At 47.6% G+C, this 22,342-nt stretch overlaps 1 protein-coding gene across 1 annotated transcript in view; it reads right to left on the bottom strand.

The window, feature by feature from the left end:
• The window catches only part of LOC107106206 (integrin alpha-X-like), a 44,584-nt gene that overhangs the window by 10,474 nt on the left and 11,768 nt on the right, over positions 1–22,342 (bottom strand). Inside the window, exons 7-19 of the mRNA XM_015406315.1 lie at positions 19,385–19,518; positions 19,083–19,236; positions 17,643–17,793; positions 16,206–16,279; positions 15,257–15,389; positions 13,003–13,121; positions 11,429–11,563; positions 8,733–8,939; positions 7,265–7,395; positions 4,220–4,377; positions 3,090–3,241; positions 1,302–1,433; positions 899–972 (exon numbers count right to left, since the gene is read on the bottom strand). Of these exons, the coding sequence (XP_015261801.1) occupies positions 899–972; positions 1,302–1,433; positions 3,090–3,241; positions 4,220–4,377; positions 7,265–7,395; positions 8,733–8,939; positions 11,429–11,563; positions 13,003–13,121; positions 15,257–15,389; positions 16,206–16,279; positions 17,643–17,793; positions 19,083–19,236; positions 19,385–19,518 (1,754 nt within the window). The remainder of the gene's footprint in view (positions 1–898; positions 973–1,301; positions 1,434–3,089; positions 3,242–4,219; positions 4,378–7,264; positions 7,396–8,732; positions 8,940–11,428; positions 11,564–13,002; positions 13,122–15,256; positions 15,390–16,205; positions 16,280–17,642; positions 17,794–19,082; positions 19,237–19,384; positions 19,519–22,342) is intronic.

Genomic DNA, 22,342 nt, shown 5'->3' with positions numbered 1-22,342 from the left:
AATAGTGTGTGTGTGTGGGGGGGGAGCTGAACCCTCCTCTTCTCCTACCTCAGTGGGTGCTTTCTACTGTCAAGAATAACAGGTTAGTACATCAGGAGAGCCGACCTTGAGCTCAAGCTAGATGAGAAGCTCGACTCTCCCAAGTTGTTTTTCTTTGTAAGCAGCCGGTGGATGGGGGACTTTGTGTGCATCTGTGGATGGGAGGGTTAATCCCCCATGTCATTTTCTCACCCTGAAACGGCCCTGCAGAACTGGACCAAATGCTCAGCCACTCCATCTATGCACTGGGCTTTTTTCACATTCTCATTTTACTTGCTGGTACCTTCCTGTTTCTTCGGGGCTCCCCCCCCCCGTCCCACACATCTTTTGCTCCCTCTAGTGGTTGGTTCGATATCACACAGACTTATTTCCAGCATAAAAACCTGAAGTTTGAATCTGCAGAGAGATATGCTGGAAATAAACCTGTGTGGTATTCAATTGCCCATTAGAGGTATTAAAACTCTTGCAGAACAGGAAAAAAAAACCTGAAGAAACAGGAATTTACCAGCAAATAAAATGAGAATGTGGAAAAACCCCTTTGCCCCAAAGAGGCTGACAGCTATTTCACAGAGCCATTTCTGGAAGATGTCACCGGGGGGGGGGGGGGGAGGTCAGCCACCTCCCTCCCCCACTTTACAGTCTCGGTTCAACTAGGTTCACTGTGCAGCTGCTATTCACAGAGAAAAGACATTTGGAAGCTCTAAACATTAAATGCCCCGCATTTTGTCTCTGATTCAGGGATCTCTTGTGCATCCCGTTGTACTGACTTTTTGAAAACCACAAGGAGGAGGAAATTTTGGATGCCTGATGCCGAACCAAGGAGAACAGGGACAGGAAGAAACAGGGACTTTTTGCCTACCCTGAGAAATTAAACGAGGTTTGCAAACGGTCTTCACATTTCCCGTCAGTGCCGCAGTTCTTTTCAAAGGGCAGCTAAAAAGAGGGGGTATGAAGTTTATCCTGGTCACACAGTGCAGCTCTCCTTGGCACACATTTTCACACCCGCTGCGATATTGCCTTGATGCTTTGGCAGCCGGCATAGCACGCCACACCCATAAAGCCCCTCCAACCCCTTCACCACCACCGGTTCTCCTGCATTTGCTGACTGGTGCATGCAGGCCAGTTGCTTTCTACTCTGCTCGAAGCCCGTCATAAACATTCAGACAAGGGCGCTGGCATCTAATGGGACTATCGGCCTGCTCAGCGACTGAAGTCACGTTTTTGCTGGTTTTGCAGCGATGGGACTTAGAGGACGCTCTGACCTGTGCTATGTAGACTTGCTGGGATCCTTCCCGCAGGACAGGGCGCAGACCTTGGGCTTCAGCAATGGGCATCCCTTGGAGGCTGTAATTGAGCCGTAGGGTAATCGGGGTCAGGGTATCCTTGATGCAGATCTGGGAAACAGAGAGGAGAAGCCCAGAAAGGACTGCGGATCGGCTCAGAGCCCCTTCTGTATAAACACAAGGGCTTTTTGTAGCTGCACAGAGCAGATGACAGAGAAGGCCTGTTTTACATATAAGTTGGGAGCACCAAGATATAGCCAAGTTTGCTGCTGATAATCAAATAAATACTAAAACCCTTTCCATTTTCCATGGGTTTTTTTCTCCTGAAAGCACTCCCTCCATAGCCCAGGTTAGGGTTGCCAACTCTGGGTCGGGAAATTCCTGGAGATTTGGGGTTGACGCCTTGGGAAGGGCTACGGGGAGAGGAGGGACCTTAGAAGGATACGATGCCCTACAGTTCGCTTTCCACTGCCGCTGTTTTCTGAGGTTTTTTTCAGGGAAACTGATCTCTGTAGTCTGGAAATCAGTTGGAATCCCAGGAGATCTCCAGGCCCCATCTGGAGGTTGGCACCAGTGTTACCTCTAAGCTGAGTTGGGGTGAGCCAGCTCACAGTTTTTTAGCCTCCGGCTCACACATTTTTGTCTTAGCTCAGGAAGGATGGCTCCAGAGCAAACTAATGTATGCAGTAGCCAAATCGCTTGCTCACAACTTTAATGCCAGAAGCTCACAAAGTAGAAGTTTTGCTCACAAGCAGTGTTCCCTCTAAGCTGAGTTAGTGTGAGCTAGCTCATAGTTTTTTAGCCTCCGGCTCACACATTTTCGTCTTCGCTCAGGAGGGATGGCTCCAGAGCAAACCAATTTATGCCGTAGCCAAGTCACTTGCTCACAACTTTAATGCCAGTAGCTCACAAAGTAGAAGTTTTGCTCACAAGACTCCACAGCTTAGCGGGAACATTGCTCACAAGACAGCTTAAAGGGAACATTGGTTGGCACCCCAACACCCCTTGGTGCCTTCAAAATTCCCCAGCATTTTATAGCTCGATGCACACCAGAAGTTGGCTGCCCCTCCAATGCAGCCTATCAGAGGCAGGCAGAACCACGTGCTCCAGTGCATGCCATCTCCCCCCCCACCACCCCCAGAAGGGCTCTTATTCCTTAAGCCACACAAGACATGACAGGAGCAGCCTTTTCCCAGCCTGACGTGAAGGGGGGCTACTGCACCAGTTGGATTTCTACCTATCACACAGCTCCAGGCTGCAAAACTAAAAGGGGTGACACGTTTCACACAAACCTATGATAAACCAGCCATGCAGCTGCTCCCTGAGCTTGTGCAAATTAAGCAGAGACTAGGTAGTCCGTTAAAGCATGGGCGCCCTTGGCCATAAAGGCGGATGGGGCACTCCATTCTCCACTGGGGGCAACTCTAGGCCATGCAACAGTGGTGACCTTCGAGACAGACAAAGTATTCCGGTAACAAATCCCATCCAGTGAATGTGTGGCAGGGCAGGGGAATTACACTTGGTGGTCCTGCATCGTGGTCTCTGCATATTCAACTGAACCTGGACAAACAGCCTATTTTAGCTGAACACAGGGGAGTGAGGAATGCAGGACTAGGGGAAATATTCCAATTCCCCCTACACACACATTCACTGGATGGGATCTGTCACCTGGCTGGGGCTTAATAGAGTCAGAGAGCCCAAAAGGCATAGGAATGCTCCCCACACACACACACAAAATATGCATATATATATGCATGCCAAACTCACAGGCAATTCAATCTGGTGATTCTGGCATTTTTGCTCAAGGCCAGTCCGAAAGCCCCCATTCAGAACAGGGGATTTATTGCTGAAAGAGGCACGGATCTTGCTTCTCTCGGAGTCCAGGGCCAGGCCGTACTGAAGGTTACTAAAGACGTTACCTGAGAGGGAGGGGAGGAAAAGGAGCTGGGAGTTACAGCCGGCGTGGTAGAACCACCAAGGAAAAAGTCCACAAGGGGGTCCTGGGGGGGAACCGACGTCTCTTTCTTAATCCCGTTCCCACCCTCAGACACCGCCTGTTCCAGGCGGTGTACAAATGCCCTCTCAAGTCTGCAGCCTTTTACGTCAAAGTGTGTAAAGGCCCAGGTCACACGGGCCAGATAACATTGGGGGGGGGAGGCGTGACTCTTTGCTCCAGCGCAATTAGACCCGCCAGAACGCGATCAGACGCAACGGCGGCACACCGCGGTTTCGTCCGTCAGCGCATGCGCGTCAAGGAAGACAGCCGGGGGAAAGCCGCACGCCGGCGCAATCACATGGAATGATTCCATCAGCAGCCCATGGCAAACCATTTGCTAGTACATTTGTTGAGATACTTTTTAATTGTGCGGCTTCAGCGGCACGCCACGGGTGCACTACACTTGCCAAATGTTGCGGTGTGATCGTGCCCTGAAAATCTGCCCAGCATTCGTGGCTCTCCCGCGGAAAATTTGGCGTGTGAACAGGGCCTTAAAATGCCTTAGAGGCATCTCTTAGAGTTCATCTCTTTACTGCCTAGTCCCGTCCTCTGCTGGGGACTGGTTTAGAACTATACGGCAAGCTCATGTTTTGTTTGTTCATGCTTAAGCACTGCCTGCTTATCTAGCCCATATTATTTGCTACTTCCAAGTAGATCTTTCTGATGGTTTTGTATTCCACATCTTTGGCATATGTATCCATGTGTCATGCACCTGACTCCATCTGTAATTTGCTTCTGTAGCGTACTGGGCAGTAGGGCCTTCCAATAAACCACTTAATTCATCTCAGTAACACTTGGGAGTCTGTCTGTCTCCCTAATGACAGTCATGTATCCACTGGGGTGATAAGAACTCAGAGGAAGAGAAGCCTCCTGCTTCAGAGGATGAAATTCGCCGCCTCACCTAGTGCGTCCCGAGTAGCCTTGGTGACAGCAAAGCATATCTTCACTGTACTGGCCACCTGCTGATGGGGCTCCTGCCCCTGACACTGGAAGGCCGAGGTGGGGATGACAGGGGGCTGGAACACAACGGACACTCCCACTTGCAGAACGGGGCGAGACCTACCAGAAAAGGCAAAAGGACAGGACCGTCACCCGTAGGGCCAGAGACGCTGCATTTTTGCAGATGAACCCTCTGAGCAAACACCTGGTATTTAGGGAATAGAATTACGATTGTAATAGGAGTCTGTGGCTGGTACTATGATGGTATTATTGTCTGGGAGTGTTGGTGATCGTACTTGTTTATTATTGTATTGTTTTACTGCACTGCTGGTCAATTGGCTGTAACAATAAATTTGAGACCTGGTATTTAAGGCAACTGTAACGATTTCATGTTTAACTCTATGTGTGTGTCTTTAAAAGTTTGGATGCATGGCTGTATGATAGTCTAGAGTAGTGGAAACAAGCAAGTGGTGTGATTGGTGAGTGACAGAGAGGGGGAGGGGTTTTGGAAATGATTCTGTGTGGATGAGCAGATATGTCAGTCAAGAGTGTCAGTTAGAGATATGACAGTTGATGAAGTCAGTTAAGCTATGTATGAGAGAGAAGGAGACTTATCCCTGTGTGGGTTGTTAAGTTCTATGAATAAGACAGTTGATAAGTTAAGAGCATTCTGAAGTCTGAAGGAGAGACAGTCTTGTGTGTTATGAAAAGTTGAAGTATAAAGAAACAGTAACCGTATATGGCCTGAAGGGAAAAGGGTTACAAAGTTACATACCCAGATCCCTGTCAGTAAGAGAGAAAAGTGTGTGATACACCAAGCATTCGTTCAATATTTAAGCCTTCCTGGTTACAATGAGTTAATCTTTTATTTGTGAATTACTTCAATAAATCCTCTTTTATTCAAATATACCCACTCTGAAAGAAATACTTCCCAGGACCACATAGTACCTCGAACGCCTTAAACCCGCGACATACCTACCCAGAAATAGAGAAAGCATAAAGTTTTGGAAATCCTTTTAAAATTTAAAATTTACTATACAGTAAAATAAAATAAAAAGGAACACTTTTAAAGTAAAACCAGACCTCCCCAGTAAAGGGGTCGTCACAGCAACAACTCAAACTTTCTACAGTAAGTGTCTAATCCTAATGGCTGTAGAGAGAAACAGTATTGAGAAATGGGCGGGCAGTGCCCTACAGAGGCAACCAACACAGAGAGTGATGGAGCCCTCCCCACCAGCACTGGAAATCGGCCTCAGCAGGCCTCAGCACCAAAGTCTACAAGATGGCAGTAGTGTAATGGCAGGATTGCTCCAATCACCCGGGAAGAGAAGCGTCTGTGTAAAAGGGGTGGGGTTGGGGGCTCTGATCTTAAACCGGAAAATGTGCCTGGGTGAGAGGAGCAGATCTTTCCCCCAGCCGAAGGGTTACCTCCCCCCATGTATCCTCACCCCCACAGGAAATTTTCTCCTCAGCTGAGCACCAATACCAGAAGGGTCTTCAGGGGAGGGCAAAAAGCACACAGGAGAGGAATTACAGATCCCACGTAAAGCCCGTCACCAGCTTCCTCCTTTCTCCCACCCTCAAAGGTCGTCATTATGTTTTAGAATACTGAATGTCAAGACAGGGTTCAGTCATCTGTTTTAAGATTCTGTAATATAGCCTTGCCCTGACCTGGATCGCCCAGGCTAGTGTAATCTCATCAGATCTTGGAAACTTAGCAGGGCCAGCCCTGGTTAGTATTTGGGCGGGAGACCACCAAGGAAATGCAGGGTTGTGACACGGAGGCAGGTAATGGAAAACTACTTCTGAATGTCTCTTGTCTTGAAAACCCTACAGGGTTGCCATAAGTCAGCTATCGCTTGATGGCACTTTCCACCACGAATGTATCACATTATGTGTATTTTTCTGCCAAATTGTTTTTTGTTGGTGGTGGAAAAGTGCAGTCAGGTCACAGCCAGAGATGAAGAGAGGCCAGAGATGAACAAAGCTGGTTTTACCCTTTGCCTTTCTCTATGTCGTGACCCTGGGATTCCATGGTGGTCTCCCACCCAAATACTAACCAGGGCTGACCCTGCTTAACTTCCAAGAGCTGACGAGATCCAGCTTGCCTGGGCCACCCAGGTCAGGGGACTTTTTTTGTTTCACTATATCAAAGAAATCACCACACACACCTCACCCCTCTTTCTCCACATCTGGGGCTAAGTTGTGTTCCATCACATGTAGATAAGCCCTCAGTTTACTAGTCACTGGCAAGATATTTTCAAGCTCACCTGAGCTTGGGGGCAGGAGGAGCTTGGATTTCAAGTGGCTGAGTTCTGTACTCAATGAAATCACAGGATTCACTCAGGGTCTTTGAAAACAGCTACTACTCCGAGGCAACTTTGCTAGCAAGTGCATGTATATTGTTTTTAAAATGCAAATTGTTCTTAGTGTCTACACTAGGCCACGAAAATCAATTTAAATAGGACAGTAAACATGAGGCAGAAACACCAGCTCGGTGCCTCAACATGCCTACGTGCAGGGCTATTTTTGGGCAGGAACGCACAAGAACAGAGTTCCGGCTGGCTCCCGAGTTGGCCACGCCCAGCAGGAACTCATTAGCATAATAGGCCACACCCAACAGCAGAAACTCATTAGGATTGGCTACGTTAGGGGTGTGGTCTAACATGCAAAGGAATTCCTGCTACAAAAAAAGCCCTGGGTTTTGACAACAAACAGGGTAAACAGAATAAGAAGCAAAAGGTGGGTGTGGCTGGATGACTACACTTCTGGTAACATGGGGGTGTGGCCTAATATGCTAATGTGCTGTGTCATCGGGGTGTGGCCTAATATGCTAATGAGTTCCTGCTGTTGGGTGTGGACTATTATGCTAATGAATTCCTGCTGGGTTTTTTCTACAAAAAGAGCCCTGCCTACGTAGAAATAAAACATGAAGACAGGCGGTTGCCTGCTTTGCCCCTTTCTTGCTCCGAAGGAACGGAAGGGAGACCGGGACATCCTCCCTCACCTCAGCAGGAGCACCTGCCCTTGTCTTCCCACTGTCAGGTCCGGCAGGCCGTCCCCCGTAAGATCCGTCCCTCCGCTGACAGACTGGCCAAAGTAGAAGAACCCGCCGGAAAATCGCAAGCCTTCAATGCGCTGCACAAAGACAGAGAGAGGCAAAGGAGAGGAAGATGGTGTGATGAACTAAGTAAAACCAGTCTAGGTTTTATGCATCCAGAAGGGGGCTCGGAGGGGGAAAGGGGAGTCAGTTGGGGGCAGTTGGAGACGGCTGGAAGAGCTCTGTTCTGAGAGGGAGTTATTGAGAAGGGGCTTTTGGGTGGCTTCCTTCTGAGGGAAAACTCTCAGTCTGGGGCACAGGGACAGGGTGTCACAGAGCAGAGGGACAGATGAGACTCTGCTGAGAGGTTTTGCCAGAGTCAAAAGGGCAGACCTCTGTTTAAAACACCAACACACACAGGGAAGGACTGTAGTTCTATTATCCAGAGGGAAGTCCTAGGGACAGACAGGTCTCCAGCACAACTTGGGAGCCTTGCGTTATACACTGTATATGATCTGTAACATTACAACTGCCGGCCTACTGCGAAGAAATATCTTAGAGGGTTCATGGTTCTTATGATCTCTGCCTGACTTTTAAGAATCCTTCAACAGTGTTAATAGAATTCATATTGGGAACTAGCTGGTTGCCAACTGTTTAGTGCAGATAAAACCTTTAAAACCGTCTCCCCATTAATCTTCTTATTTTATTTAAAACCACGCTATCGGTGCCATTCTTTTATCTCTGTCAGGAAAGGTAAAAGGTAAGGGGATGACAGAAGTCATATAGGTCCCCTTGACCAGAGTGAGGAGGATACCTCACAGATGGCAACGTCAGAAAGAAACCTCCGCCAGTAAGGAGATTTCCACCAATAAAATAACTGTACATTAAAAATGAATTGGCTCATCCAGTGACCCAGGCAGATTCTCTGGAGGCCTCCATCACCATGTTTCCCTCTCTGCCTTTCTATTTACACTCTCTGCCCTTCCTCAGTCCAACACGGTCTGAAGGGGGAATCATGTATTTAGAAATAAACAAACAGGGAGACAGACATATAAGCACTTTCGACAAACATTCAGGTGACTACAATGTTCAGGAGATCCCCCCCCCCTCCTGAAGCAAGCCCTCAGAATCTAGAGACTGCAGAAGATGCCGTTATCTTCAGGGCCGCTACGTGGCTGAACAGTCATTGAAGGCCCTTTGGAGACAGTAGGAGGAATGCTTGCCAACCTCCAGGTGGGGCCTGGAAAGCTCCCAGAATTGCAATGGCTCTCCAGTCTACAGAGAAAATGGCTGTTCTGGAGGGCGGACTCTACGGCGTTATGCCCCACTGAGCTCCCTCCCCTCCCCAAGCACCCCCTTCCTGAGGTTCCACCCCCCAAAATCTCCAGGAATTGCCCAGCCTTGCATTGGCAACCCGAGCAGGATCTTGGCTCACCTGGCTGTACTGGAGGCTAAGCGATGTCCTTTTGCCGGCAAATATGTACAGGGCTCCCATATCCTTGTCCTCCATCGGGGCCCCGATCACGACATCTGTCCATCTGTCTCCAGTGACGTCACCTATTTCCGCCATGCTGGCCCCGAAGTGGCCAAAAACGTGTCCCTCTTGCCCTTTCAACGTTGTGCTGCATTGAAGACCTTCCTCCTACAGGGCGGACAGAGGAGTGGGTGGAGCCAAAGGGCAACATTCCCATGGAAGCTGTCTTGTCTCCATAGAACACAACTTCCTTCACTGTGTCTCACGGGATAGACTCACCTCGCAACTTGGATCAGTTCCATACTGGCGGAACTGTCATGTCCGTCCCTTAAAGAATCCTGGGAATTGCAGCATATTGACTGTGCTGGAAATCCCATCAGAGAGACTGTAGCCCCCTTGACAGAACTGCAATTCCCAGGGTTCCTTCCTGGGGCCAAGCAAATGACTGTGAGATCCAATGTAGCATGCATATGACTTCAGCATTCCATACTTGGGCCTCAAGTATCTCTAGCGGATTTCACTCTGTACCAACACAATCTAATTTTAAAACCCAGTTAACAATTCCCCATTCTCACTCTCATGCACGCACACACACACAACTGCTTACTTCTTCTCTCTTCTCTCACAACTGGCATAAATGTTTAATTTGACAAATCCCATGTTCCAGACTCTGAAAACCTTGGAAACCAGCAGACATTGTGGGTGCGTTCAGACGGGGCATTTGCAACGGAATAGGTGCCGGTTGGAATCGGTGTACTTACCGGCGTTCACACAGCGAACATCTGCCTTCCGTTCCTAACCGTTGCAAAGAGCTTTACACTGTTGTATTCTGCCACTAGGTCCCCAAGTGGTGGTATCCTGAGTACAACTGTTGTAATCGCTTCCCCCCCCCCCCGGTCTGATCGCTCTCCAACGTTGCAGAGCCACTTCCGTTCGAGAGCCTGAGGCTTCCGATTTTCACCCACCATTTTTGTTTAAAGGTCGGCGATATGCGCTTGGGCAAAGCTTCGCCCTGGCGTTTGTTTTAAAAGAAAAGAAAAGGTCCTTAGTTTAACGTTTCGGAGGAGTCCGGGACTTCAGGGAGGCCAGTTTGGTCTTTAAACTTTAAAGGTAAGTCCTTACCTTTAAAGTTTAAATGTAAGATGGGGGGTTTTGTGCATGCGCAAAGATCGCCATTCTGTGAATGGCTGCCTATGCGCATGCGCAAACTGAGTTTTTTTGTTTTTGTTTTAAAACCGCCGATGCCCGCTGTGTGTGAACGGGCATACAGCGATGGGCTCCGCAGACAGGAGGTAAGTGTGATTGCATTTCAGCCGGCATAAACGGCACCGGTTCCAACCGGTACAGTTTATGCCGGCTGAAACGCCCCGTCTGGACGCACCCTATAATTGGGAATGCTGTAAAACACTTTGTAAAAAGATAGCCACAACTCAACCCAAAAATCTATTTACAATGTCAGGACCTGGCCTTGGAACATATGGAGAAATGACGGCTTGGAGAGGGCTCCTACCAAACATGAGCAGAGTGTTTTCTGAATAACCACAACCAGCTCCCATAAACCTGGGGGAGAAGGTGGTGGGTAGAGTTGCCCTGAAAACTACTGACAAGGTTAGAGTTTTCACAAGCTAGCTGAGCCGCCTGTTTTGAAAGCACTTCACAGAGAGGATTTAACGTGATGTTTCTGCTGCAGGATTTGCCCTGAAGAAGAGCACAGAAACAGGTTTCGAGCCCGCCCCGCTGGCGGGAAGCAGCGGATGTGCTATTAATAGAAGTGGAGAAAGAATGTGGCCTTGATGGATGCTTGTAACATAAAGAGGAGAGATTGCCGCATAGAAGAAGCTGGCCATTAGAAGTTCGGAGTGACTATATGGACAGTTATTTGACCTAAGCACTTCATTCGTCATAGAGGAATTATATGCCCTGTAAAATTCTTTGGTATCTATTAATGTTAAAAATCTTTATAGGGTTTAAGTAATATAAGTGAATTGCATAGTGTTAAATAAATCTTTATAGGGATGAACAGACCACAAAGCCTAGTGATTGGTTCTACTTTATTAGTGATTTCAGCAAGCACAAGACAAGACCCCAGAGCCTCAGCTCTGTTAAATAGCATGCATTTGCCACACCCAAACACACCCCACTCCCAGTGATAGGCTATTTACATAATATTACTACTAGATTGGTTACTTTCAGAATCCTGGCAGGCTATTGTTCTTTTGCTCCAAGCTCAGCCAGTCTCTGGGGTGATTCAATCAGGAACGATTCAATCCCAGTACATAACACATAGTAGAAATTTACATAAAATAAGTTCTTAGTAACTATATCACGGTTGTTTGTACTGGCTGATCAGCCTCCAGGTGGCCCCTGGACATCTTCCTCTATTACAGTTGATCTCCAGATGACCAAGATCAGTTCTTCTAGAGAAAATGGCTGCTTTTGGACAGTGGACTCTAAGGTGAGGTCTCCCTGCTGAGATCTCTGCCCTCCTCAGGCTCCACCCCCAAAATCTCCAGGTATTTCCCAACCCGGAGCTGGCAACCCTAGCGGCAGACCTTCCAAGCCACAGGGAGCAGCCTGAACACCAGTCAGTCAAACAACAGACCTGTTGGTTTTTATCAGTTCTTCACACACACACACACACACCCCTTCTCTCTTACCTTAAAATGACAGACATAAACTCTTCCTCCTGTAACAGCATCATAGTACATGGGGGCTCCAACGAGAACCAAGTCTGTGTTGGAGTCCCTATCGAGGTCCACGGAACACAGCGTTGCTCCAAAATATGAGCCAACCTGATTTGTGAGACAGAAGCTGCGTTTCAGTTCCTTCTGGTGTGTTGTCCCTTGATGTGGGGTTCATGACCAGTGTTTCCTCTAAGCTGAGTTAGTGTGAGCTAGCTCACAGTTTTTTAGCCTTCAGCTCACAGATTTTTGTCTTAGCTCAGGAAGGATGGCTCCAGAGAAATGTAATTTATGCAGTAGCCAAATAGTTCGCTCACAATTTTAATGCCAGTAGCTCACGAATTAGAATTTTTGCTCACAAGACTCCACAGTTTAGAGGGAACATTTTTCATGACCCTACTAACACGCATCAAAGGGGCTTTGTGAACTTCTTGATTGTACCTCATAAGCGTACAGGTCAGTGTACAGTGTTAGAATTTAGCATCCCAAGAATCTCAGCCCGTTCTTCCCAATTTGACAAGTTGATCCAATTTCCCAAGTTGGGCAGGAAGGGGAAACTAAGACAGCTCTCCATTGCTCACAAGGCAGCGAGCCATAGCCCATTTTTTTGCTCCCCTCCATGACCAGAAAAACCCCCAAAAATATTCAAACTAAACAATCACAGCATGTTTGCATAATTCATACAGTTGCAGAACTTTAATTTTCTTGGGGAGATTTGTTTAAAGCATACCACATACACAGTTCAGCACAGAGAATGTTTCTTCCCACTAGGCTTACAAACATTATATGAGCACAAGTGGGGGCCTGCAAAACTCATGGGGGGGAATCTCATTCTCCTCCCCCCGCAATCGCAGAGCCCGGCATTGCTTTGGGCCTCTGCAGCTGCCCCCGGGCCTGGTGGTAGCAATGTCCAAGAGCTGCTCCAGACCCAGAGTGACTCCTAGACTCCTCCAGGACACCGGAGATAAGTCGGTTGTCTGTGCATGTGCAGATAACATTATTGTTTTGGGGGGGGATTTAGACTGCTCCAATCTATTTATTTTTTAGTATCAGATTTTTCTGCAACTCAGGGAGGGGGTCCAAGTTTGTAAAACTATCTGTTTACAACTAGCACGGCCCCAATCTGTGGATTTAGATATCTGCAGATTGGGCCACACTTGACTGTTAGAGTGTAAGATGACAGAATAGGGAAGAGAAATTGTATTATATTTATATTGTATTCATTTTTATGTTGTACATCACCCTGAGCCCTGCCTTGGCACTCTAAAATCAAATGTATACATAAATAAAATGCTCATCCTGCCAAGGGAAGGAAAGATGGTTAGGAAAGGTCTAAGAAAAAACAATGGCTTGATGGAGACCAACCTGAGCACGTTTAGAGTATAAATCTACGGAGTGCCTTGGACCGGCCAACACAGAGCGCCAGGGAGAAGCCCTGCTTACATCAGTGAGGACACTAAATCACACACTGCCATGGTCTCCCCACACCCTCCTCATCTCCCGTCCACACCCACAGGCTTCCCACACTGCCCCTTCAGCCCAGCCCGTACCTGTTCTCCAATGGCCTCCACTGTCAGTTGCCATTCTCGGCTTCGTGCTTGTTTCTCAAACACAACCACTTTGCCAATGTGGTTGAAACGGGGGGCTCCCAGCACAAAGCCACGTCTTTCTTGGAGCTGGACAAGCTGCGAAGAATGAGGTGGGGGGGGGGGGGGGGGGGGGGGGGTTGGAAGCTCTGGAAGTGTCAATTTGTCATAAGAAGAGCCCTGCCAGAGCAGACCAGTGGCCCATCTAGTCCAGTGGTGGCGAACCTATGGCAGGGTGCCAGAGGTGGCACTCAGAGCCCTTTCTGTGTGCCACGTGCCATCACCCCAGCCAGGCCCAGACCATCATTAAAGTGTCGAATTCTCTGCCAAATAATTTTAAGTAAATGAAAGCATTTGGGATTGCTTTCCTTACTTTGTTTGGATCATATTAAGTTAATGTACGAGTTGTTTTTTTCTAAAGTAAAACCTCAGTATTCAGGTTAAATTGCTGTGTTGGCACTTTGCGATAAATAAGTGGGCTTTGGGTCGCAGTTTGGGCACTCGGTCTCTAAAAGGTCCGCCATCACTGATCTAGTCCATCATCCTGTCTCATGCAGTGGCCAGCCAGTAACTCTGGAGGTCCAACAGCAGGGCAGAGAGAGGCTGAGGCCTTCCCCTGATGTTGCCTCGTGATATTGTTATTCAGAGGTTTACTGTCTTTGAACATGGAGGTTCATGTTAGTCAGTATGGCTAGTAGCCACTGATAGACGTCCTCCTACAGGACTGTGCACAGAACCATCGATTTAAACATGACATTGGCAGGTAAGACGATCCTTCCTGTGTGATTTTGCATACATCCTGCATCTTATTTACATCAGCCATTCAGCTGCCTCTTCTGGCAACTTTAGCTAGCTGGAGATCTGTAGCCCATGTGGTCCGCAGCTGGACACAGGTGGTCCGCCTTTCCCAAGCCCTGGAGAGTACTGCCCTCCTCACAAGGTGGATGCTCACAGTCTTAGTGCTAAGGGAGGTTAGGACAATTTCAGTTCATCCTTGGGCTTTTCCACTAGCAGCCCCCAGTCCTCTGGAATGGGCTTTCCTGGTGTGTGGGAAGTATAATCTCTAGTCTTCTTTAGGGGAAAAAATAGTTACTTAAAAACTGCGCTGATTGTTTGACTCCATTGTTGTTGGCTTCAACGTTTACTTATATACCCAGAAACCCCTTTGAGAATATGTAAAATAAATAAACACAGTTTTTACTCCAATGCAAGACAGGTCCCCCCCCCAGGTATGTCATAAAAAGGGGTTCATCTTAGGTTCGCATGCAGGTTACAGTCATTGGGGAGGGGCTGTAGCTCAGTGGAACAGCCTTGGCTTTGCATACAGAAGGTCCCAGGTTCAAACCCCAGCATCTTTAGTTTAAAAGGCTCAGGTAGGAGGTGATGTAAAAGACCTCTGACTGAGACCCTGGAGAGCTGCTGCCAGTCTGAATAGACTGTACTAATCTGGACGAACTGACGATCTGATTCAGTATAAGGCAGCTTCAGGTGCGTTATGGCCAGTAAAAAAAATGTGGGGGGTGTATAGCATTTTTCTTTAGGGGATTGCCTTGCTTTTGAGTAAATACGGTATTTTAAATAAAGGTTGCATGTGTAGCAGCCCAGTTTACATAAGATGTGCCACATAGGTAAGTTCTTCTTGACTACTGGCGCCAAACTTAAATCAGGCACAGATATTGTGGCAAGATCACCGGTGGACTAAGTCAGGACTGCATAGTTAGGTCTCCGTCCACAGGGTGTGCCTAAATCACAGAGCTCTGGGAGGACCAGGGTCTGAACAGAGAGTCCCAAAGTCAAAGAGAAATGTAGGTCTCCCCAAGAACTGTAGAGAGACCATTCTCATGCTTGGTAGTCCCTAGTTTTAACTAGCTACCAGCATGTAGGGATGAGGTTGTGGTGAATTGTGATGATTATGGGTGATTTCCCACAAGTGCTGCTCCGCGCTCACTCCTCCCTTTTGCCCCGATGGTACGTGTCAATTTCACACAAGCTGCTGCGCGCCCACATTTTGCCCCGCAGCTTTGTGCGATTTTCCCCGCGTCTACTCAGTCCTCAAAAAACATGTACCATCGGGCCAAAGAGAAGAGTGAGCGCGGAGCAGCGCTTGTGGGAAATTACCCTATCTGTTGGCATGACTGAAACCAAGATGCAGAACTTCAAGTAGCAGGAGGAGAAGCAGTAGCAGAATTTGGGAGGGACATTTGGTTTTAGTACTTACCTAGATAAGCATCATTCATATCTGTAGAAGTGCTGGAGATATTAATGAAACTTGGGTATCTGTTGCTACCTTGATATAGAAATACCCCTCCAGACCAGTCGTAAGCTCCCACTGCGCCTAAGACAGGGCCATCCTACATAGATGGTAAAGGCATTAGAGCGACCCGAAACCAACAGCAACAGGAAAAAGAAGAGAAAGAGAAGCATTAGGAAAAGATGAAAAAGAATGTAACTGATAACCTGATGCCTAGCACCCTCTACAGTTGCAGTTCGGTATTACAATAAGTATCAAAAAGATTCTTGAGAGCCTTGTTCAACTCACTGGACTCATCCAGCAAGAAAGAAGTCTCATAGATATAATCATTCATTATGAACACCTGTGGGGCTGTTAAGTAATATTGAATTCAGCATCTTGAGAATCTTCACTGTCTTTTTCTAAAAGCAAGTTTCTGTCCCAGGGTTCAGGAAAAACTTTAATAATGGCCATTACGTCTTCTTTCAATTATTCCCTTTTTTGGGACAAAGATGTGGAACACTTGTTTCAAAAACCCAAAACAGAGAACCAGAAACATGAAAAAAAACCAAGCAAATCTATGCATTTACATGTTACTAAGCTAAAACTAACCTCATCATAGGTATTGGGGAATTCCCTGGGATCGGTCTGTATGAAAGAGTAGACTTCTATTTTTATTTATTTTATTTAGTTCATTTATACCCAACCTTTCTCCCAGTGAGGACCCAAGATGGCTTACATCATTCTCCTCTCCTCTCTTTTATCCTCACAACAACCCTGCGAGGTAGGTTAGGCTGAGAGTATGTGACTGGCCCAAGGTCACCCAACAAGCAGCCATGGCAGAGTGGAGTTTCAAACCTGGGTCTGCCGGATCCTAGCCCAACACTGTAACCACTATACCATGCTGACTTCTCACAGGCTCTGATAAGCAACTCACCGGGGTCAGCAAAGCACTGAATCCTTCCTGGGACATTTCCATCTGGAAGGAACTGGTGCTCTGGGATTGTGTCCCTGCAGGGAGGGGAGAAAATAGGACACACAAGCAAACAGGAAGAGCACTCAGTGGAGATTACAATAAAGGCCCCTTCTCAAACTCTTAGCATATCATGGGTGTCACCTTGACTCCATCTTATTTTGGACCTACTACAGGGATCAGTTAGACTTTGGCATTACTAGGATTTAGACCCGAAACTCTGTTTGAATTGTTCACTCAGAGCCACAAAGAATGTGATGTAGAAATAAACAGAACACCACTGAGCCTGTGCAGAGTATCTTTTCCTAACCATAAAGAAAGTAAACCAATTCAATCATATCTAGAATTAGGGGTAAAAGCTTTCTGGGCACAGCATGCCTCTTCCCCTCAAGCTTGGTCCCCGGCACCAATCTCACTGTAGAAATCAAAGCAACAAAGCGGTGCTCTTAAAAGTTGACTCTCAATCCTCCCAATTCAAACTCACACCCTGGGAACAAGCAATGACCTTTGACAGTGAATTCTGCACCAATTATTTTATATTAATTTGCTAAAAACACAAGGGTGTGACCTTCGTTGTGATTTCTGATGACAGTAAAATTTCAGTCTTTTCCCCCAAAGACCTGCAGCTCTTCACAAAAGATTAATTTGCTGAATTGCTCACAGAGAAGGAGATCCCTCATTTCCAGATATAATTTACTGTCAAACCAAACTCCTTTGACAATCATTTGTCAACTGTTTGCTGAGAAACATCAGTATACTGTGAGAGAGCTTCTAGCATGCTATGAGAAAAATCAAATAATCAAAGGCTCCACGGGCCCCAAATTATCTTCCCACAGAGGAGGCTGTCTGCTGCATCTCTGTATGATCTCACAGCAGAGGCTGCCTGCTGCAACTCTGCACAATATCCATCCCTTGGCTTGGTTTGCTGCCATCCACTTCTGCAATGTAATGGCTAATTCCGTCTTTATTTCTTCTCTGGACGGAACTGAATAATTCAAACGCAAGTGTTGCATGGACACAGCAGCGTTACTTGCCCTTGAAGAAGGCTGCCCATTGTAAATCTGCATGAGTCATCACTCAGGAGTTACCTCCTTCCAAATCAGAAGAATGCTCAGATTGGTGGCTCACACAGAAACACAGGGCAGCGGGGGGGGGGGGGGGTACTCCTCCAATTCAAAGAATAAGTGTGCCTCCAAGTTTACTTTGGGGAAACAGGGTGATAGCAGAAGCATGAGAAACACTATGAACATAAGAACATAAGAGAAGCCAGTGTTGGATCAGGCCAATGGCCCATCCAGTCCAACACTCTGTCACACAGTGGCCAAAAAGACCAGGTGCCACCAGGAGGTCCAGCAGTGGGGCCGGGACACTAGGAGCCGTACCTTCTGGCCCCAGCCATACCTTCAATGGCAAAGATTTTGTCCTGCAGCTTGTCCTGGATGCCCCGGAGGGCGTCGAAGTCATGTACTGCAAAGACGTGCTCGGAGCTGGGGCTGGAGGCGATGGTGTCCAGTTCATTCTGGGCTCTGGTTGTTGAGAAAGCCCTGCCCACCTGCAAGGGAGGGAAGAGGGGAACTGCATCACAGATCGGTTGGCTTGACGGTTCTTCTCTCATGCCGAGGAGTCCTGGCGGAAGTATCTCTGCGAAGTACAATTCTCAGGACTGCCTGGGAGAAGCTATGAAATTTAAACGGTTATGAAAACTACCTGACCTGGATAGCCCAGGATAGCCTGATCCTGATCAGGCCTTGGAAGCTCAGCAGGGTCGGCCCTGGCTAGTATTGGGACAGGAGACCGCCAAGGAAGACCCAGGGCCGCGATGCAGAGGCAGGCAATGGGCAAACCGCCACTGCACGTCTCATGCCTAGGAAACCCTGCAGGGTCACTGTGAGTTGGCTGCAACTTGATGGCCCTTTCCCACCACTGTGAAAAGACTCTAAATGCATTGCACAGAAGAGTCTGCTAGAAAAAGCAAATTAGAATTCAGTGTCCTTTTAACACACGACAAATCTGCCATTTAGAATCATAGAATCGCAGAGTCGGAAGGGGCCATACAGGCCATCTATCTGGTCCAACCCCCTGCTCAATACGGGGTCAGCCTAGAGCCTCCCTGACAAGTGTTTGTCCGGCTGCTGCTTCAAGACTGCCAGTGAGGGGGAGCTCACCACCTCCCTAGGCAGCTGATTCCACGGTTGCACAACTCTTACTGTAAAAAAAGTTATTCCTAAGATCCAGTCGGTACCTTCCCACCCTTAATTTAAACCCATTATTGCAAGTCCTCCCTCTCCTCTGCTGCCAACAGGAACAGCTCCGTGCCCTCCTCTAAGGGACAGCCCTTCAGATACTTCAAGAGAGCCATCCTGTCCCCCCTCGACCTCCTCTTCTCCAGACTAAACATTCCCAAGTCCCTCAGCCTTTCCTCATAGGGCTTGGTCTCCAGGCCCCCAATCATCCTTGTCACTCTCCTCTGTCCACATCCTGTTTGAAGTGAGGCCTCCAGAACTGCACATAATACTCCAGGTACGGCCTGACCAATGCAGTGTACAGTGGGACTGTTATGACATCTTGCGATTTGGATGTTTTGCCTCTGTTGATCCACCCCAAGTTCGCATTAGCCTTTTTTGTCACTGCATCACACTGGCTGCTCATATTTAATTTCTGGTCCACCCATACCCCAAGATCTTATTCACACCCACTGAAACCCAGAGGCATATCCCCCATCCAGTATGTGTGTTCTTCATTTTTGTTGCCCAGATGTAGGAAAGATGTAGATGTGAAAGCCTCTAGAACTCAAAATCCTCAGCTATCCCAATCACCTGGAAATCCTTGTAATGCTCTCACCCCAATAGCATAACGGATGATCCCTGCTCGGTCAGCCTCCGGTATCACATTCCAGTACTCCAAGGGATCCCTCGCTTTCTCCCCATCTGTAATCACGATAAGAATCTTCGTGGCTTCTCTACGGGAGCCTTTACGTGGGGTGAACAGCTGATTCCTTGAAAAGGAAAGCAACATGACACAGCGATTCCGCGGGCTGAATGTCGAGAACCATAGAGAAGGGAGAAAGAGGGAAGAAACAGCAAGAGAGAGAAGAGGAGAAGAGACCCAGTTCTTCCATGGAGAAATGGCTTCAAGAGACATACACAACTCTGTGGATAGCAGTAGCTGTGTGGGTCCATCCCCCAATCTGCTCAACATCCATCACGCGTCTCGCTGGGTCTTCAGCTCTGAAATCAAAGTGTTCCATGAAATCATCCGAAAACTGCATGAGGGCAAACTGAAGAAGAAGAAGAAAAAGAGGGTTAGTGGGGGTGGGGCCTCTGCTGTGAGTAGAGCAATGTCTAATTTAAAAGGAAGATCAGATGGGTAGGGGAAGCATGCATGCACCTTTGGAACACCCTATGAATCTGTGGTATTTTTACTGTATATATGTAATGGAAATGCCCCCCCCCCCAATATCTGTGTGATTTAGTTTGGTCCTATTGGGTGGAGCTCTTGTTTCAGTTTTCCAGTTTTGTACATTAGCTGAAGTTGTTGGTTGCCGGAGTTGTCTCCTTGCAAATAAACAGCTCATGTTTTGAGCCAGCTTGCCTCTGTTGAATGGACCAGAGAACAGGTGCCTGTGTGAGTCCTCTAACCTGGGAACCCACAGCCAAAGGGGGACATTACACACCCTCCCTCTGAAGTTGGCTCCAAACTGTCAACAACTGTCAACAACTGGAAATGCTGCAAGTATCATAATCAGTGCTAGACTGTGTAAGTAAATCCGAGCTAAGAAAATTCACTCAAGAAGGCCCCCTCCAGTTCATTTCAACCCTCACTTCAGGCCAACAGGCACATTACCAATTTTGTGATAATGTTCAATGCTCCTCCCTGCACATGTTGTGTGTGCCTGCAATGTAAAAGTGTCAGGAAGCCACCGCCACCTGCAGCTCCATAGCACATGGGCATGCATGCAAGATAAGCAAGGTGCCATGCGGCAGCCATGCGATTTCACTCCACGACCCAGGGCCTGTTTCTCTTGCAGTCCACTTTCCACAACAAAAAGCGAAAGAGAGAGAAGTCAGTTTGGTGTAGTGGTTAAGTGTGCAGACTCTAATCTGGGAGAACTGGGTTTGATTCCCCACTCCTCCACTTGCACCTGCTGATGTGACCTTGGGTCAGTCACAAGCTCTGGCAGAGCTGTCCTTGAAAAAGAGCAGTTTCTGTCAGAGTTCTCTCAGCCCCACCCACCTCACAGGGTGTCTGTTGTGGGGAGGGGAAGGGAAAGGAGTTTGTAAGCCGCTCTGAGACACCTTTGGGTAGTGAAGGGCCATGGGGTATAAATCCAATCTCCTCCTCCTCTGTTTAATTGTCATCACGAATTCACCCATTCATTAGGTTGGTGCTGTGCTAGTACTACTTAACCATGTCTTGCTCCCAAAGTGCTAGCATATATACATGCTCTGCACACCATGAGAGTTTAGACCTTGTCATTTCCCAATGCAGCTCTGCCAAGGAGAGAGGCTTCTTGGATAGTGTGCATGGACAACTAGTGGCATTTCAACTGGCCAAGAGGGAAGCTGCTTCCACCCAGACATTTCTCTCTCTCTTTGCTCCCAAACTAGACTGTTGTTTTTCTATGTCATGATGTCATAGGGCGATTCTGTATCTGGCATAAAAGGTGCAGCTCAAACCCACATTCAAATACCTCAGGGGCAACGCCGTACTGACTGCAAAGTCACCCCTGAACAGCCAAAAATCTATGCAAAAGGTACCATAAAACCCGATGATCAGAGAAAGCAAAAGCGGCATGCAGTGTGGTGGATACCATAAAACCCGATGGTCAAAGAAAGTGACAGCAGCATGCAATGCAGAGGGGAATTTCTAAGGTGGGTTTGGTAAAACAACGGAGGGAAAAGTCAATGCAGAATCACCTATCGTCTGCTTTCCAGTTTTCCCCTCTCCTGGGCATGCTCTATGAATTATGCTTTGCTGCAGTCTTTTCGGGAAGAACACAATCCAAGTGAGTTAGCATGCTGGACAGAAAGGTGCATCTTTTGAATGTCCCATCTCAGCCACCAGTTTTTGTACCATGCCCCTGGAAGGTTTTTTCAAGGTGTTTTTTTAATTAATCAGCAGTTGCTACAGTGCTATAATGCTGAAGAGTTATAACAACTACATATTTTTAAAATGTCCTGGGGAAACCCTCTGTTAAAAATTTTTTTTTTAAAAAAGTGGCTGGCTGAGAAAAGTGCACAGAAAAATATTGGGCGGATGATTTGTTGCCCAATGCAGCAATCAATGCAAAACAGAGAATCGTCACTGTGTGGATCCAGACTAGGGACAGGCAGGAACCAGGTTCAGTTTGTTGTTCGTGACGTGCCCTGTTCACGAGCCATGAACCATCACGAATTTTTAGTTGGCTCAGTTCAATAGGTGGTAGAATGCCCCCCCCCCCGTGTGCTAGAGACACCAAACTACCTGCCCTCCATATTTGGTGAGGATTGGATTTACAGGGTCCGAGTTACAGCCCTCCAAAGAAGGCACCCCCAGAAAAGTGCTTTCTGGATAAATGACCACCTGTCATTTCCCCAGAAAGCACTTTCCTGGAGGCACCTTCTTTGGGGGGTCATAATGGACCCCAAAAATCCAATCCTCACCAAACTTTGAAGTTGCTTTGAAGTTCTGCTTGCTTTGAAGTTTTTAAACTTTTTGATTGAGCAGAGACACTCTGTCTGGAAATGTCTCAGCTCAGGAACCTCCACAAACAGCTTGAAACTTCATGCTGGGTGACCTGCCACAAACCTGACTTCACGAAACGACAACATTAATCTCGACCTTTAGTTTGTGAGCCGGTCGGTGCCCATCCTTAGTCCAGTCCTGGAGGGAAATCATCATGAATCCAATTTTGCACTGCAGAGCCCTCTAGTGGCACAATCCAGAAACGTCTCTGGTGTGGCTTCCAAAACACCTACCTGGACGCTTTCAAGGGGTCCCAGGGAAAGCATTGACCAGGGAAGCAAAGACTACGTATTAGTATTAATCATCAGGAAAGCCAGCAGTCACTGTGAGCTGCAGGTGCATGCATGGGAGAGCTGATGCTCCATTCCAGTCCCGGG

This window comes from Gekko japonicus, unplaced genomic scaffold (assembly GCF_001447785.1).
Source record: "Gekko japonicus isolate JY-2015 unplaced genomic scaffold, Gekko_japonicus_V1.1 scaffold2016, whole genome shotgun sequence".
Lineage (NCBI taxonomy): Eukaryota > Metazoa > Chordata > Lepidosauria > Squamata > Gekkonidae > Gekko > Gekko japonicus.
The sequence above is the reverse complement of the archived record's forward strand: the minus strand, read 5'-3'. Positions and strand labels throughout refer to the sequence as shown.